Raw genomic sequence first — 19,682 nt, forward strand, 5'->3', positions numbered from 1 at the left:
ATGCCACGATTCAGTTTGATTGGTTTTTAAAGATAGAAATTACTCAAGCGAAGCGACAGCATCAATAATCGTTTGAGGTCGCTCGTCATAAGAGGTAAGAGATGTCGTTAGCAAAATTGAGGTTTAAATTACTTTGTTAGATCAGTATACTAACATAAAAAAGTGTGAGTAAAACCAAATATACAATGAGATGAATATAAAAATGGACATTTTTTGTTACTAGTTTATACCGAGTTCAGTTCACTATTTAAAAATGTTTACAATAACATGCGGCATATCCGGCGTTCCATAGTAAAATTGGCACAACGTTTAAAATACAAAAATTCCAACGAACCGCGCTCTGTTAGTGTTAGTTGGGTAAGCTAAAAAAGCGAAAACGTACCACAAATATAACTAACTAATGTATTTTAATCAAAGTAAATAACAATTTAAGAATGTAGGCATTTTGTTCAGTCCAGTTTATACTATAAAAATGAGTATTTTCTATAAATATTAAATATTGGGTTAGCCGCTATATAGGCCTAGGCCTCTAAACTAACGTAGGCCCTAGCCTAGTAGTAGGCTGGCCGGTACCAGCCTAGCCCCTCTCTGTATACTATAGAAAGGATGCCCTATAGAAAGAGGCATACTAGCTAGAGGCCTAGACTAGGTCAGGGCCTTGCTTGGCTAGGTAGCCTGTTTATTTACTAGCTAGACTAGCCTAGTTAGTAGTAAAAGTAATAATGGCTATTTTTTATTAATTAATTAAAGAAGTGAGATACTGATAATAGCGGGAACAGAATTTGAACTCAAACGATCTGGCCCAACCTAATTAATGAATTGTTGATATAAAGTTTGTTATTTACAGTTTAAAATACTCTTGATCATGATGGATGGACTACATTTTACTGAAGAGGATATCCGAGAACAGCTGGTGGCATTAGGCTACCAGAATATACCACCTTCTAGACTAAAAGAATTTGCAAGAGGTAAAATTTAAATCAGTTATTTCAGATTGGTGACGTGATGCTGTCGTAATTTAATTATACAAATTTTCATGAGTACTGATATCAACATACCAGTGAACCCATGCACATTGCAAATCTTAACCCAAATCGAAGTATGGGGATACACCCTCGTTGCTAGCCAGGGTTTGTTCTTTAAATGAACCCATTAACCTAAATATAATTATTTATAGGTACTGTAGGCCTACCGTATTGGTCCTTTAAATATCATGGAAATCACTGATGTTTGAAATATGTTATTTTGTGTAAAATTTATTCTGAAATATTTATATGAAGCTTAATATCTTGATATTCATATTGCTATAACTTTTATTTACAGTATTGTATTGATTTTCATTATATTAAACAAATTTTGTTGATTTTTCTATATAGATTTAGAGAAATTGATTGAACAAGAACGCTCATATTCCAATACTTCATCATCTACTGCAGGAGGTAAGTCTTAATATTTAAAACAAAGAGAAACTTGTCATAAACAAATGAAATTCCAAAATTTGCTGTAAATTTTTTTCCAATGATGAAGTGTGTTCACAATTCATTTTTCACAATGCTGGTCTGTGTCTTCAATTATATCAATTTAACGCTAATTAAATACAGTGTCTCCCTCCTTTGCGACAAGCTTATTCAAAGGTGTAGGCTGGTTGCTGTCTTTTTGCGAAAATGGTAATCAGAGCTGCAGATCTTCATAAATACTTTGAAAATGTCAGGCCTCTAGAGGCCTAATAATAAAGTAAACTCCCTCCAGCCTGCTATTTATGGAAAATATATGTTTTAACACTACTGTACGGCTAACCCCTATCAGGAAATACCGGTACCCTTGAGCAGATACTTGGTTGAGTCCCAAATGTGTCCCCTTAATAGGAGTTTGTACTGTTTTAATGGTGTAATTTTTTATTTACAGACACTGATGTACATGTAAGCTCTGCTACCGCAAGACAACCATTCAAGGCCAATACTAGTACTACACATGAGTACCAGCAAAACCCATCCACTGTGAGTATAAAGGTGGGTCAGCCAAACCTGTTCCACCCCAGTCTAAGGCCTGTTCAGACCTACAGAGTTATGCTTTTGTATCGTACAAATTCATAGGTCTGAACGACAGCTCAATGTACAAGATTAGTGAACGACGCTTACAATACGAAAGTCATGCATCAATAATTTTGACCTCTAACCAATCAAATTTACTCCTGCATACCAGATGTTTGTTTGCCTAAATTGGTGACACTTTTCAAACAGTTTCAAACGAAAGCGTTAGTTAAGCAAACCTGAATACTTTGCTGTTACGACGCTAATTATAATATGACATTGCTTGCGATACGAAAACATAACTCTATGGATCTGAACATACACTAAGTCCACTTAAAGCTTGTTTGATCAACTCAAAATATAAGTTTGTTTTTATCAATTTTTAAATGCATAATGCAATATTATATTTTCTTTAAAGAACTATCACTCACAGTATGGAAAGGAAAATGAACAAAAACCTGATTATCAGCCCAAAGGTATCCTTAAAAAGGACCTTGCAAGACAAACAAGGAAACCCCCTATCTTACGTAAAGTTGTGAGGTACAGTATTATTTAGCATCTTTTCATTCTACTATTAAATAATTTATGCGTGCATGAACATACATTAGTATTGGAGAGTTTTTTGTACCAAAAAGTTATAAATATTTTTTTTTTTTGTAGAAAAAGAGATGGTAAAGCACAGGTATTTGATGAATCTACTACAGAAAGTGAAGCAGGTATATTTTTGAAATTTATTTATTTATTATATAATATATTATTTGTTTATTTCAGTAAACATATGATTTTTTTGTGACTAATTTAAACATTTTTTTTATTATTCTCCAAAGATGAAATGACTGCAATAAATGATCAGCTTGGGCGACTCCCTCTTAACGATGCTGAGTCATATACTGAAACTGACACCGATACGTCAAGCATTATTCACGAAATATTCCCAAGAAGGCCACGTTCTTCACGCGATTTAGTAAGCTAATTTATTTAGTTTATTTCTTATATTAATTTATTAAGTCCATTGTTAAGCTCTGTCTACACTATCAAACTTTATGTGACAAAAAAGTGTGATGTGCCCAAATATAATAGTGATACATCATGATGTCTATATATGGGCACATCACATTTTTTTGTCACATAAAGTTTGATAGTGTAGACAGAGCTTTAAGTGTTCTTCTAATATATATGATGTAGCCACTGACTTTCTAATTTCCTTCTCCTTAGTATTCACACAGACCATCTGGTGATGAAGAGGGCATATACAAACCACATTTACCAAGATCTTGTAAGTCAACCTCTATTTGTTTAACCTGCTTCACACTAAAGTTCCTGCCAGTATAACCTGGAGAACACTTGAGTGTGAACTAGGCTGAAAGGCAATTTACACAGATGAGCGGTTCCGCTTTCCGTTACTGCTTGTCTGTGTAAATTGGCCTTTAAGATACAATTTTAAAGCAGTTTTATTATTTATATATATATAAATATTATATATATATAAATATATTATATATATATATATTTACTACTTAAATTATTTTTCTAGTTATCCGGCCATCATCTGCACAATGTCATTACAGACGAAACAATGTCAAGACAGATCCTGTGTCAAGGTAATATTTATTTATGATAATAAGAATCAAAAAGCACAATCAGCATGTTTTACTATATCTTACCTTATGGAGTTGGGTAGCCGGATGGTTAGGACACTTGACTGTCATATAGAGAGATCCTGGCTCAATTCCCGACAACTCCCAGTCCACTAAGCTGTAAATGAGTACCTGGTTGAAAATACTAGGTAGAAAAAATTTGGCGTGGAAAGGAACTGGCCACCCTACCACATAATGCCGAAACTTAGTAACATGACCTCCTAACAGCTCATTCCCCTAAATGGAATACGGGACTTTATACCTTATGGCCAAAGAAAATGGTGTATACTTTAAAAAATGTATCTTAAGATCTGTCTACACTATCAAACTTTATGTTACAAAAAATGTGTTGTGCCCATATATGGACATGATTATGTCATATCACTACCATATTTGGTTATATCACTACCATATTTGATCACACACTTTTTTATCAAACAAGTTTGATAGTGTAGACAGAGCTTAAAAGTTAGTTTCTTTTTTTTTTTTTTTCAAGACATCAAATGTACCAGAGTGAATGGCATTCCAGAAAAGTTCCTGGTGAAAAGAACCGGAAAGACCTAAGATGGAACATTAGGGTAAGCCATTATAAATTTGTACCCACAATTTATATGAAAAGGGAAAGGTTCAGATATTTTTTATCAATGAGATATATTTTTATTATATTGGGCAAATAATTCTTCTTGGTCTTTTAGTGCTGTGAGACGTCAGTAAATAGCGCTTTATAAAAGTTGATTAAATATTAGTTATTATGAAAATGTCTATAAAACGTTATTACAGAACCTCTCCTATGGGTCACCCATATTAAAGAAATACTTTCATGGTTGGGAGGGGGTAAAGTGTGGGATTTATATGTTTACATATATATATATATATATATATATATATATTCAGGCAACATCCTATTAGGGAAACATTTTGTTTGGTCCCGAATCCTCTACTACTGTAATTATCATTATTGTTAGTGAATAAGTATAATTTTATTCATTCAATAATATATGTATATAACTAACTTACATGTTGTGAACTACAGTAGCTTTACATTTCAATTTACAGGAACGAATGATGTACAAAGATGACCCAGTTCTACCAAAAAATCAGACAAGAGTTTATGTTCCCAACTCCTACCAAGTACCAACCGAAAAGAAACGACAAGCCCTTCGTTGGGCGGTTAGGACAGATTTAGCTAACAGACAAATGCCCCAGCCAGCTTCTGCAGCCTTCCAATTGTAAAGTTATCTAGAATTCTAGAGTTATATTTAACAAAATATGCTATAATACAATGTTTTCTACTTGGCCTTGTGTTGTATACGTACGTCCAGGTACGAACCGATTGGGCAGTAAATACAGATTTAGTTCAGTCAAAATGCCCCAGCCAGCTTCTACAGGCTTGCAATTTTAAAGGCAGAGTTCAATTTAACAAAATATGCTATAATACAATATTTTCTACGTGGCCTTATGTTGTATGCTCCCAGATACCAACCGATTGGACAGTAAAGACCGATTTGCAGATCTAAATACAGAGTTATATTTATCAACTAAATATATAATAATGTTTGGCCTTGATTTGTATTGGTTGCTTCCAGGTATCCACTGATAAAAAGGGAAGTGCATTAGCAGTTAGCTTGTAGATAAATAATCTGCTCTTAATCTGACCAGGGAGTTGTAATAACAACTCCCTGATCTGACAGTCTTGTATAGACAATACGTCTTTGTTCTTCAATCACATCTTTGTTTAAGTTGATACCTATAAAAAATATATTGTGTGATGATAGATTTATTATAAATTGTATATAAATTGACAATTGAGATTTCCTCAATGTGTTTGTATGTGTTTGAGTACTGTAGTTAAAACTAAAGTGCTGTATGTATTTTGATTTTTGTATTACTGTGCATCTCTCATTTACATATTTTGTAGTGTGGGATTTGTTACTATATTCTGTAGTGTACTAACATAGTTTTTCTAAATAAAAAATATTTTTCAACTAAATAGAAATTTTAGTTAATTTGTATGTTAATATATAAACTCTCCCAATACCAGACTTTTTGGAAAACAATACATATTTGGCCAGCCAAATGGTGTTCGGTATTGGGAGAGTTGACAGTATATAATTCAATTTGTATCAGCAAATTATAACCTGTTGTGTATGACATATGATAATGTACTTCAAGAAAAAACAACACGAAAACAAATTTCCCTTCCAATTACTACAATTATAATTAATGTTTAAAAAAGCAAACTTTAAAATATACAGTATGATAAAATATAGAGTATGAGAAAACTTAAATTGCATATACATATTTATAAAATAAAATAAAGCTCTGTATACACTAGTCAACTAGTTTGACAAAAAAGTGTGATAAACTCAAATATAATAACGATATAACATCATCATGTCCATATATGGGTACATCACATCTTTTGTCACATAAAGTTAGACAGAGCTTTATACCTCTTTCACGTTGCTTTGCAAACCTTTGGAGTTTACACAATGAGGCACCAACACAGGTGTTTTTTTAATGGTATTTGCCAGTGTGTGTTTAAACTGGAGTTTTGTTAAGCAATGTGAAAGGGGTAACTGCCAATGCTATTCTAAACCTGTTATACATTATGCATGCATTGCTTAAAAAACTGCATGTAAAAGCCTGTTTTCCATTAGTTTGTTTGTTTTATCTTTATACTGGGTGACCTCTTCAGTCAAAGACTGATCTCCCAGAGGGCCCAGTTGGTGATCAGTGGCTGTGATGTACTAATACACCGGGGTAACCCTCTACTCGTCTCGAAAGATGTACTAGGTTCTTTAAAGTGCACACGAGCAAGTTGTGTACACTGGACCTACGGTTTATAGTCCTTATCCGAGAAGACCCGTTCTACCACCAGAACCATGGAGTGAGTGAGCCTCGAACCCCTGCTGATGTTATGGCTACGTGATTACGGTTCCACTGTCTTAACCGCTCGGCCACTCACTCATTAGCAAATGTATTCACACAAAAACTATCATTCCTGAGTTGTGATTGGTTGCACATTTTTGTTCACGTCACAAAAAGTAAGATAAAAATATTAATATGCATTCCTTAGTGAAAACTTTCATTTTGCGCCAACCATTTTGCATAGTGGAAAACTGGCGAAATTTGGGGGATGCTATAATGACCATATAAGGAAGCAATGTTATGGAAATCTTAATGGTTTTCTACTCTAGTTACTGCAGTAAATTAAATGTATTCTACTCTAGCTATTCCCGTAAAACTTAAATCAAGGCCTACTGAAATTAAATTACTGTAACAGAGTACAATTATTAATACTCAATAAAATTAATATATTCTCTGTGTAAATACAATTTTTGTTAAATATATAGTTTCATTTTCAAACAATGTAAAAAAATTAAATAATGCAATTGGAAAAAATGATTGTTATATCTTAAATTAGAAAAAAAGTAAAAGTATTGCACTAAAACCGGAATGATTGCTATTTACAATATTTTTGATAGCTTTTTTAACCTGTATCGTTCAGTTTCTATAGACGTATGGCTATTAACACTCGGCGAACAGATTTTATGTGCAAGGGTACTCTCGATTACAGGATGTCCATATTTAATATATATAATTATTATTTTACATACATTTATGTAGTCTAGGTTTTAAACAGCGATTCAGCTTAATAAAAAGATAAACATTTTTGCACATATGGCATGTCATACATGTACTTAAGCTGGAACAGACAAAAATTTCAAAACATGATCCACTGTTGACAATAACTACAGAAGTCTCACACTTCTGGGAAACCTCTGATAAGAATAATACATGAACATTTTGGCAGCGTAATGGTATGATAAACATAGTCCTTTAGTATATAATGAAAATTATTGAACCAATTGTAGTTTGAATTTTTAGTCTGGCTTTAGTAGTTAAAAATAAAATATTGACTTTGTTTCAGCGAATAAGATATACACTTTTACTGTACATGTTACTTTTACATTAACTTTTAACGAACACACCATAAACAGCAACCATATTTTGGTTAATGAACTTGTGAACTAGTGAATAATGCATAGGATTGTTGAGATTTAATTAAGGCAGAAATTATGAGAAATTACTCCGGAAATGTTTGGAATTGTTGGGGAATGAAGTAAAAACCTAAGCCTTGTCTACACTATCAAACTTTATGTGACAAATGTGATGAGCCTATACTGTATATAGACATGATGATGTCACATCACTACCATATTTGGGAATCAGTACCATATTTGGGCACATCACACTTTTTTGTGATAGTGTAGACAGAGCTTTAGATTACATCCCATTCTTCCTCTTCCATTATCTTGGTATGTTCTAGGTCATCTACACCACGGTTAAACATCTTAACACACTGCTGGTAAATGTGCCCATTAACATCAATCGACCACAGTTCATCATTTTGACTCACTAAAACAAGAAAATTACCAATTAACTATGAAAATAATTATAATAATGTCAATATAGTCAATCTAAAGCTCTATCTACACTGTGATGTGCCAAAATATGGTAATATGACATCATCGTGCACATAAATGGGCATTTATTTGTCCCATAATGTTTGGTAGTGTAGACAGAGCTTTATATGTAGCACTTTAATGCCCACAGTTTAAAGTGCTTCACATTACCTTCATTTGATAGGACATGCATGGACAGCCATATTAACAAACAGGAAAACAAAGAAATAATTCAAATATAATATAATAAGTAATTACCAGAGATATATGAAAAATTGCCAGGAATTTTTTTCCAGTAGTCACCCAGTGGATTTCTCTCTGTGATTCCATAGCGACGTGCGACATCACCATTTGGACAAAGAGCCCAGACCGTCTCAGAGCTGACACACAGTTGGTTAGCTGGTGTTCCTAAATAGAAATATAACACCTTATAATTTTTGCCATTTTACAATTTAACATTTAGTTTTAAAATAGAAATTGTATTGTCTTTTCATTTAGTATAATGCATGGTTGACTCCATGGTTTTGGTGGTGGAACAATTCTTCTCGGATAAGGACTATAAACCGTAGGTCCACTCTACACACATGGCCTGTGTGCACTTTCGAGATGAATAGGGGGATACTCCGGTGTACTATTTCACACACTCAGACACCGTCACACACAGTCACTACTTAAAAGTATGCCTTTTAGTAATGCTCATATTAGGCATAGTTGCAAAATCTTCAGCTTCTTGAAGGCAGCAACCTAATAGAAGAGGTTGAACAACAACAACACCTCGCAGCGATCTACTCCCATTGCTCGTATATAAATACCAAGAAGCTTGATTGCCTAATGTGAAAGATTTGGATAACATTGAAGAAGAAGATTGAGTTAATAAAAAAAAAGAATATTAAAATATCACATACCTTGAACAATTTCCCATTTTAAACCAATTGGCAAGAGCTCAGATATTCCCCCTCTTGCATACACGTTTTTCTTATTGTCTAAGGCCCAAACAATGTTGTCGCTAGGCCCAACATAGACGTTAGTGAAGTAGGTGCCGTTGCCTGCAGGTTTGCCATCCACTAGCACCCAGGCAGGGACCATGGTGTCATTTCGAGGCATACATAGGCCTAGCCTAAAGTAGATAGCACCCTCATCATCACAAGCCCATACAGCTATGGAGCCGCAACTGAGGTGAACCACTTTGTTTGATCCTAAAAAAATTAAACACAGATTTTTATCAACTATGGCTAAACAAATGTATACAGCACTCAACAAAATTCAAGAGTTTGGTTTTATTCAATCTTATTTATTTATGACCAGACCAGTGAACCGCCTATGCTGACAATCAAGGGGCCCTCATGATGAGTTATAACTGTCTGTGTGTAACAGTGGTTGCACTGTATCAACCGCTTGAACACTCACACCCTTGGCAAAGAGCTACAAATAAAGAACAAAGCAAGTAATATACTTGGAAAATGATTTGCAAGAATTTTGCATAAAGGTTAGACATACTGAGTTGAGACAGATTCAATGTTTTCCATTTCAGGCCCTGAGGATGCCTCTCCGAAATGCCATCTCGCACATACACGGTGTTACTTTCCCCGATTGCCCACAAACCATAGGCTGAGCTGCTAAGGTAGGTTAGGTTATCTTTGATGGTAGGAGGTTCCACTAGGGATGGCCGCAGGGTATCGGAAGGAAAACAAAACACCTCTCCACTTTTCTGTAGAGTCCAAACCATACCTATATATAGAAGAGCAATTAATAAGAAGTGTACAGTTTTGGTATTTTTGTGTTGCTGTGTATTGACCTATCACAATCAACAGCTCTTCCACTGTTCCTCTACATGTAAGAACCAACTCTTGTGATTGGTCAAATCATTTTGCACAATTGCACAGGCTTAAACTGAAATAAGGTATTTTATGTTTGTTTTAATTAATTTTAACAAGGCTTACCACTTGTCGCATAGGTCCCTGATGCAGAAATACACAGCCATTGAATGGACTGGGATAATCCATGGGGAGACACCACATTCCAATAGTGTCCTAAAAATAAACAACAAATGGAATAAACGACATGTCTGAACAAGAATTGATACAATAAAATGAAAAATGTGTAGGCCTACCAATGAGGTTTCCTTTTGAAGCATACAGAGAGCTCTTGTCATGCCCAGAGCCGACCACCCAAACTCCTGCACTGCTTGCGCCAACCAGCATCGGCCTAGGTTGATGCTGTACTTTCAAATGATGGCTCATTGTGTTGAATATTGTCTTGAAATAACTTTGATCTTGCATCAAGTACTGACTCATCGGGACCTGCGAAGAGATAAATAATAATTGGTTGGTTACGCATCATGTGTCATTTGAAATTAAGCCCTAACAAAAAAATCTAATCATTCAAACAAAATCTAATGGTGATAATGAACATGCTCTAAATGCACGTTCAACTTTTCTTTCTGTAAACATTTTGTCATTTTTTGGCACGCTACGTTGTTGACTGATCGCATTTGGAAATCAACTTGTTGTTGAATGTTTTGTATTTGTTGAATGGAGAGAATATTTCATTCGTTGAAAAATTGACTGCTCTATTTGAAACTTGGCTCATGCCTCATTAAAACATTAAAAATAGAGCAGGCAATTTTTCAACAAATGAAATATTCTCACCATCCAACATTCATATTTGTGTACTGATTACATATGAATGCTGAATTTTAAAAACAGTCCTATCTTGAATTGAGATTGTATGGATAAATCAGTTGAACAACTTATAACAACTGACCTGCCACCAATGGTTAGTATCTCCTTGTGGCGTTTCCATAGTTACTCCAGTTTTGAACCAAACATTTCCATCTTGGTCAATAACCCAGCCAGTGTTTCTGCTATCAAGAGCAATACTTGCAACATCAAAACTAAAATAAGTACAAAAATAAGTTTAGATGACAATTTTTAAAATTACATTTCAGAACTATCTTACTTGATTACAGCTATATTGTCCCACTAAAAAAATATGCCATTTTAATAACACAGTTATTCATTTTTAACCATTTATTTTAATAAGTGAAAACCTTTTTTTCTAAAGAAGTGATTAACTTTATTAAAAATGCAAAATAGTCTATTCAAAGTCTGATTTTATTAATGCTTATTTTTCATGTTTTTGAAAGACAATACATCTTTAAACTTTCGTGTTATATTTTGCAGTGAAATATTTAGATTACTGTAAAACACCAAATAGTAAATAATTTAGATTTCAAAAAGGGTGGAGTGAGCACCTCAAGTGGATGTTGCACTGTGTAACACAAAAAATAAAAAATAGGATATGATCAGCATTGGTTGCTAATTTTCAATTAATTATTGAACTAAACTGAAACATGCAGACGTACCTTTGGTTGTCAAACTGCACCCACTGGTTCCCAATTTGTTTGGTAGCTGTAATACCCAGTCTATAAACAATCGTTCCGTCCATGACACGACCCCATGCTACCCCTCGACTTGTTACGACTTGGTCCATTTTGGTCTGAAAAGAGCTTGAAACCTTTATGCTTCGTGAACATACCCGGTCACGACTCAAGTTCTGTTGAACATAAACATCATGGTTAGTTTTAACAATCCATGCTATATTCTCATCCAGTGAAACATAACGAACATCGTTGCAAGCCGGTGCCCATTTAGAGCCGATAGGAGACCGTGGCGTGATAGGAGCACTTGCGTACGCTATTCCTGTTTTCCGATGCACTCGCCAAACAATGCTTTCTGTATGCGATACCGCCATTTGTTGTGCCGATTCACGTAATTTATCCCATTTATTTTTACTTCCGTTGATAAGTTTAAAATGTACTTTATCATGATTGTCCACGAACCATATGTGTTTATCGGAGATGATTAATTGCGTTATGACCCCAGGGGTGTCACATTGTACCCAGCTACCTGCTACCTTTTGCTGAATTCCTTCAGGAATGTTCAAGTCCTCTTTAGACATTTCAGATTCTTGGCTTTCAGAGCTTTCTGAAATTACATCAGCATCATGTACAATTTCAAGTGATTTAGAAGAATCTAGGGATTTTGGCTGATTGTAAATATCATAAATGTCAGCGTCGCCAGGCTCTGCGGGAAGATTATTCTCCTTCAAGCTATGAATTTCATCTGACGACGTCCCATTTTCATAAAACGCACAAGGATCTGAAACATCTGGACTTTGTGGGTAACCATTATGGTTCATAAGATTATCCTCACAAGAACCAGGCTTCGAAGTCAGACTTCCTATATCCGAACCTATTGCATTGTCTTCTTTCGATAAATCATTAACATTAACTAAATTGTTGCCATATTTGTCATCATAACCAATATCATTAATATCACCAATATGGAATGGTTCAATGGAATTTTGTGATGGTTGAATATTACTATGGAATGGTTCAACATAATTACGGGATGTTTGAATTTTACTATGGGATGCATCAGTACTACAAGGTGGTATAGCATTAAATAACTGATCAGTATTATCAAATTGAACATTTTCATTCTGTTCACGAGATGTAACATTTCCCCTTTCATAAATCTCTCCGGATGTTGATACATTTATTGAATCATCCTGTGGCAATAACTGATCTTCATCAACTTCTTGTGTTCTCGGTGAAGTTCCAATCTCTGGCGACGTTATTGGAAAATCAGACAAAGAGGATTTATCATCCTTTTTCTTGTCTGTAAAAAAAGAAAAAAAAATATCGAAAATAGGAATGGTGGAATAAAAGTATGTCTGTGGTTGTGGACAGAGGAATGGCGTTTTGGTGGAGGACACAAACGGAGTAGCATCTGTGTTACATTTGTCACATGGATGTCACATGTCATGAAGATGCAGATAGACTACTATATTGCTGTATAGATTATTTTATGCTTTTTTTTATTTAAATTGAGTCAAGTTGAGTCAGAAAGCAGTTAACTTTTACAAATACAGCATTTGCTTCTTTCTTTTTTAATTGACTCTTTAAACCAATTTACCTTTTTTTTTTTTCTTCTTTTTCTTTTTATGACCATCATAAACAAGGTCTTCTTCAAATTTTTCAGTTGAAATTTCGTCAAAATTATTCACTCTAGTGCTGCTATCATCCACTGCATCTTTACCCACATTTGCATCAGCAGTAGGGAACTGGTTGCCAAGAGAGCTTTCATTTACTTTATGGTTCTCTTCCGCTTCTTTCAGAGCTGCAAGGACATCCACAGAGAGGTCGGCTGCAGGAGTTTTTGGTGCAGATTGTCCAGATGTCGATTCCTTTCTATTTGGAGTCGGCGAAGGCTTTGGAGAAGGCTTTGGAGATGCCTTCGGAGATTGCTTAAATTTTAGTTCAAGTTTTTCAAGATTGTCTTTTGTCTTCTTTGCATTGTTGGCGATCCCGTCTACAGCCTTGTCAAAGAATTGGAGAACTTTAGATTTCTGTTCTGAATCAGTTTGATGTTCTTGCGATTCTTCTTTTGCTCTTCTTTCCTCATTCTGTTTCTGAAGAATTTGAAGTTCTTCCATTGTAAATTGTGTATGATCTATAATAAATAGCATTGTAAAGATGACATCCAACAAGGGACAAAAAGAAAATGAATGAGGGCTAATGTAAAAATGCATAAAGAAGTTAGGATTAAAAATGGACTTACAATTTTGTTCAGAACTTTAAGCCTCTAACAGAGATCATTACCACTTTTGCTTTTTGCTTATGTTGTATAAAATATATCCATCAAGTATCGTGGTCACAACTGGTGTATAATGTATATGAAACAACTATTTTTGGACTTGTTTCTCAAACAAATGCGACAGAAATCAATTTGTAATGCCTTCACAACCACTGTTGATCACTTGCGTGCATTCATTACCAGGATTAATACACATTTGATCACGAATAGCAACTTTACTATCTACTCAAATTAACACTATTGGTGTTCACCAAGTTTACCCAATAAATGAAGAACAGAAATGGTGAATACATGTTAATAGTCTGTAGTTAAGTAAATTGAAATGACTATTGTGGAAATATCTGAACCTTTGCATTGTACCATCCAGAAGTTAATAATAGTGAATAATGAATGTATGAGTCATATGACAGGAAGTATATAATAATATGTTGGGGGTTTCCCCTCCAGCAAACCCTAACATTTTCATAACACAATATACAATATGAATAATATATAAGTAAATCAACTGGAACAAATCTATTCAATAGATAATAAAAAAAAATCTTTTAATGTAATTTATGTGTCAATTTGCATCAACAGTAGAACCAGTTTTTAAGCTAATTATGTGACAAAAAAGTGTGATGTGCCCAAATATGGTAGTGATATGCTTAATTATGGTAGTGATATGACATCATCATGTCCATATATGGGCACATTACATTTTCACATATTGTTTGATAGTGTAGACAGAGCTTAAGGGGACACTTTCTGGACAATTTTTAAACCACAATTTTAAGACATAAACTTTAATTTAAGCATAATGTATCAACTGTCAAGAAGTATGAATAAAAACTATTAGTCAATTACACAATAGATATACAACTTAATAATAACTTAACAACACAAGTCATTTAAGGGGGTTATTTTAGGGATTGGTAAGAGTTCCTGTAACAATAAGTCCATTTAGGGGGAATTTTAGGGATTGTAAGTTTTGATATAAATAAATTATTAAAAAAAAACAAACAAACCTGATAATCTTGAATAAATGTTTTCTGGATTAGAGGCTAGCCTTATTAGCGGTCTCCCAGCACCTTTGGTGAGTATAAATATTTCATCGTTGACGACTGACACACCCATGATGCTTCCTAGACTACCGGCGCATCCTCCGACAATCGTTTTATTAATTGGATCAAGAATAAATAAAGAGCTGTACGACCAAGATATAACTAGTGTTTCTTTATACATTATGACCGGTCCGAGTTGGACTTCACTCTGTCCGTCCTGAATAAGTGATGGAGTGTCTTCGAGAAGTTGAAGCTGTGGGTAGCCTAGGTTTATAAGATCTTTAAACAGTAAGGTCTCTTCCACTTTCCCGTCCATGTCAGATCGCCACAATCGTAGGCCTGGTCTGGACAAGTAGAATTTGGCATCACTTGCCTTGCAAACAGCTGGGATGAAATTGGCTCCAAAAGTTCCTTTGCTGTAAAGATAAAATACTTCATTTCATCAACAAAACTAGTGGAAATAATGGTGCTTGTCTCATACAAAGATAAAACATTAATAAATATATCAAAATATATAATATTAATTTTTATCCAAATAAAAGGTATGTTATTAAAAGTATACAGTAATTTTTCTCTAATTCCCCTACAAGATGCTATGCTAGATTTAATTTATGTTACAATGTTATTTTCTTTTCTATAATTTCATTTTTAAAAATGCTACTCAAAAATATACTCAAGTAATTTCAAAATTTATTTTTAAAGTTTCTCATTTTAAAGTCATGTGAATGACATTAATACTTTCACTTTTCAATGTATGTAATCATGTTTCATGTCAATTGTCATGGTGGTTGTTGTTGTTGTTGTCATGGTGGTTGTTGTTGTTGTTGTCATGGTGGTTGTTGTTGTTGTTGTCATGGTGGTTGTTGTTGTTGTTGTCATGGTGGTTGTTGTTGTTGTTGTCATGGTGGTTGTTGTTGTTGTTGTCATGGTGGTTGTTGTTGTTGTTGTCATGGTGGTTGTTGTTGTTGTTGTCATGGTGGTTGTTGTTGTTGTTGTCATGGTGGTTGTTGTTGTTGTTGTCATGGTGGTTGTTGTTGTTGTCATGGTGGTTGTTGTTGTTGTTGTCATGGTGGTTGTTGTTGTTGTCATGGTGGTTGTTGTTGTTGTTGTCATGGTGGTTGTTGTTGTTGTCATGGTGGTTGTTGTTGTTGTAGTCATGGTGGTTGTTGTTGTTGTTGTCATAGTGGTTGTTGTTGTTGTTGTTGTGAGGGCGTGTGGCGCAGTGTGTTGGACGTTGGACTACCGATCGTCAGACCTAGGTTCGAATCCAACTCTCGCCGCATTGCTTGTATCCGTAGGCAAGATACTTTACTTACGTTGCCTCTCTCAACCCAGGTGTATAAATGGGTACCCAGTTAGATCTAGACACAACTGCGCTGGTTACCGGCTGCATTATGGGAGTATGTTTCCATACGTGTTTGATCCCAAAAAATACTGGGGTAATAATGCTTGTAAAGCGCCTTTGAGCATGATTACTCATGAAAAGGGCGCTATATAAATCTGGTATTATTATTGTCATGGTGGTTGTTGTTGTTATGATCAAACTTTGCTCTTTCCCTCGCTATTCTGAAAGTCTATCAGTAAAGTTATATATTTCAATTTGTATCATTTCATTCATCCATGGTCAAACACAGTAAAATATTGTTGAAATTATTTTCATTTGTTCAAAGATAAAAATTCACATAAAATACAAAAATTAGTTAAAAAGGTTAAAATTTGGTACATGTAATGTAAATTACAGATAAAATACATTGTTTAAAATACAAAATACAAGTAAGATTGGTTTGTGTACAGCATAAAATGATGATTGTTTGCATCTACAAGCTTTGTGGTTTAATGGTAAGATACTAGTCCTGTCAGTGAAAGGTCATACGTTCAATTCCTTTCTGAGACACTTTTTTCATATGTAGCAAAAAATTGAATGTTGATGCCTGATATGATTAGGACATCATGATTATGAGACAATGTTAAAAATGTACCACTTTTCTAAAGATTTGTTTGTTTGATATAATTGTTAAATTCATATTTTTAAAGATTAGATTGTTTTTACTTTACCATTTTCTTGGTTGTTGGCCAACTTGTTTAATACTTTTACTATCAGACTCAAATATTACAGTTCGATACCACGTTGACACAAGAAGTGATTTACGAGAGTAGCTTAATTGTACCACGGGATCACTTTCCTTTAAGATAACTAAAGTTGTACACTTTTTCTGAAACAAACAAGTTTGTAATATTTAAACAAACTATTTCAAAAATATACAAACTATAATGACTGATTAGAGAATAAGATACATACACTTTTTGGATTTATATAGTAATAATGATGTGGTTATGAATATATGTTAATTATGGTTTAATTAATATACAATGATGATAATGATGATAATGATAATGATGATGATAATAAAGTTTATAATGATGATGATAATAATGATGCTGATGAAGTTGATTGATGATGATAATAATAATAATAATGATGATGATGATGATGATGATGATGATGATGATGATGATGATGATGATGATGATGATGATGATGATGATGATGATGATGATGATGATGATGATGATAATAATGATGATGATGATGATGATGATGATGATAATAATGATGATGATGATGATGATAATGATGTCAATTACAATACAAACACCTATTAATGTTATTTATTATTATTACTAAATTATTATATTGTTATTGTATTAAATAATAAAATGATGACAATTGTAAAAACAAAAATCAATGTCAAATCTAATAGCTACTGTATTATATATCATTTAGGACGTATATCATCACATGACAGGAAGGTTGACACAACAAAAGTAGTAATACTTGTGGCAAATTGGCGTTACAAATACAATGGTGCTTTATTATAAGTTGGTGGCGCTCTATATCATGGTGACTAGACATTTTTATTGCTGACAATTTTCAATGAAGATTTTTACTAATTTTTATTTATTGATGTATTTTATTTGGCTTGTAAATTGCTGAAAAAAAGTTCATATATATATATGTACAAATGTAACAAAAGTTCATATATATATTTAAAAATGTAACAAAAGTTCATATATATATATGTACAAATGTAACAAAAGTTCATATATATATGTACAAATGTAACGAATAAATAAAACGGCATTGGTATGTCCGACATGGCCAAATAATGTAATCTTTAAATGTAATTTTTTTTATAGCAATCTGGATTTTATACCTTTTAAATGTGTTTTCTACTATTTTTACCTTCTCATGTTTTTTTCATTTAAGATAAAGGATGATTTTACTACTTACCTCATAGAAGTCTACTTCAGTGCAGACAATGACACCTTGGTTATCACCTGAATATAGCTTCATACCATTCGTACTCCATTCAACACATGTTACTTGACTTTTGTGGGCCTTTAATGAAAACATCTCAACCTGAAAAAAAAGGGAGCATTTTAGTTACTTAAATAACTTTTATTTATTTATGAATTGTCCCTCAAAAACATGAACAATTAATATTAATAATATCAGACTTCAAATAAGCCATTTTGCATTTTTAATAAAGTTATTCACTTCTGTAAAAAAAAAACAAAAAAGAAATAATTATTTCACTTATAAAAAGGCAAAAACAACAGTTAATTTTAACCAGAAACCATTGTCTGACAGACAATTTAAGTAAATTTTGCTTTAAATTACATTTTTTTTAGGTAAATAATTTTTTTTTTTTTTTTTTTTTTTTTCAATCCAGTTTTTATCCAAAGTGAATAACTATTATGTGACATTAAAATGGCATATTCAACAACAAATTTGAAAAAAAGAACATTTTAGGGGGACAATATTTATTGTTATCTTTAAGATCTCGGATTGGTTATTTACCTGTTGTGGTCGTCCAGGTTTGGGAAGAAGGTGTAGCTCAACTGTTCCTGTTGATGTTCCTATGGCAACCTGATAATCTAATGCTTTTAACATCTTCAATGCTGTTATTTTTCCCGATTTATCCTACAAAAGCAATCATTCATGAATAAACTAATTATTTAATAAATCAGAATTCAAGTATAGGTCTATAAGGTAACTTCTTTTGGCCTTTTAGCTCACCCTTAATCTCTGTCTACACTATATCAAACTATAGTTTGTGATGTGGCCAATTGAATATATTATGGGCACATAAAGATAGTGTAGACAGACCCTTACTCCATGTCTTACCTGACATCTTATTTTTGTCATCTGACGATCCTTTCGATTGAGTAGAAAAAGCATTCCAAAATTCACACCAATTGCAATGAAGTCTGCATTTACATCCATCGAGAGCCACTCAACATTCAGAGATGTCAGCCCTCGTTGAGCCTTCTTGGGCATTACATTTACGAGGTAACTCAATGGTTCATATTCTCTCAGATTTTCCATGATTCCCTAAATTTACCCTATAAAAAAATGTGTTTTGTTAGTACATAAATAAAATCATACACTATCAATAATGATCACAAGTCACCCATGCCATGATCTCCCAGCCCTTCCTTGTGCCAAGAATTCCCATAGCTAGGCCTACCTTACCTATATATTGCACTAACTGCCTGTTTGTAGTACAGTAAAAAGTAAGGCACCTCTTCATCTGGACTGGTGGTACTGGTAGTACTCTTAGGCCTAGCCCCTAGCTAGCTAGTCCTGCTATTTCATTATTTAGTTTAGGCCTCACTGCAGGTAATTTATATAATTGAACAAAAAAATATTATAGAAAACAAGGTTAATTCACCGTACCTGTATATTACAATTCTGGAGGAAAAACAAACACTTTCTGGTTGACCTCTTTTTTACCGGTTTTATCAAAGAACCGAAGTTCTTTGATTTTATTGCGAAATA

At 33.6% G+C, this 19,682-nt stretch overlaps 2 protein-coding genes across 4 annotated transcripts; one reads left to right on the plus strand and one right to left on the minus strand.

The window, feature by feature from the left end:
* Positions 1–116: 116 nt before the first annotated feature.
* LOC140060631 (centriolar and ciliogenesis-associated protein HYLS1-like) lies at positions 117–5,556 on the plus strand. Of its 3 annotated transcripts, none has more exons than XM_072106924.1 (11): positions 117–164; positions 848–968; positions 1,377–1,439; positions 1,906–1,997; positions 2,449–2,570; positions 2,691–2,746; positions 2,858–2,994; positions 3,246–3,306; positions 3,565–3,631; positions 4,164–4,245; positions 4,724–5,556. In XM_072106924.1, exons 2-11 carry the CDS (start codon positions 866–868, stop codon positions 4,898–4,900), a joined length of 960 nt encoding a protein of 319 aa, XP_071963025.1. In that variant the 5' UTR covers positions 117–164; positions 848–865; the 3' UTR covers positions 4,901–5,556. The 3 variants fall into 3 exon arrangements, with proteins under 3 accessions (XP_071963025.1, XP_071963023.1, XP_071963024.1); XM_072106922.1 differs by lacking the exon at positions 117–164 and adding an exon at positions 258–357; XM_072106923.1 differs by lacking the exon at positions 117–164 and adding an exon at positions 314–319 and having other exon boundaries at positions 856–968.
* A 2,210-nt stretch (positions 5,557–7,766) lies between these two features.
* LOC140061152 (tectonin beta-propeller repeat-containing protein 2-like) lies at positions 7,767–19,664 on the minus strand. The gene is made up of 15 exons (XM_072107618.1): positions 19,581–19,664; positions 19,029–19,246; positions 18,702–18,824; positions 18,132–18,260; positions 16,895–17,052; positions 14,804–15,255; positions 13,116–13,652; positions 11,501–12,818; positions 10,900–11,029; positions 10,247–10,436; positions 10,077–10,166; positions 9,634–9,864; positions 9,042–9,332; positions 8,395–8,544; positions 7,767–8,089 (listed from the first exon to the last, which is right to left on the minus strand). The coding sequence occupies exons 2-15, from the start codon at positions 19,227–19,229 to the stop codon at positions 7,953–7,955; spliced, it is 4,137 nt and encodes a 1,378-aa protein (XP_071963719.1). The 5' UTR covers positions 19,230–19,246; positions 19,581–19,664; the 3' UTR covers positions 7,767–7,952.
* Positions 19,665–19,682: the final 18 nt, after the last annotated feature.

The sequence above is a fragment of the Antedon mediterranea genome, chromosome 10 (genome assembly GCF_964355755.1).
Source record: "Antedon mediterranea chromosome 10, ecAntMedi1.1, whole genome shotgun sequence".
Classification (NCBI taxonomy): domain Eukaryota; kingdom Metazoa; phylum Echinodermata; class Crinoidea; order Comatulida; family Antedonidae; genus Antedon; species Antedon mediterranea.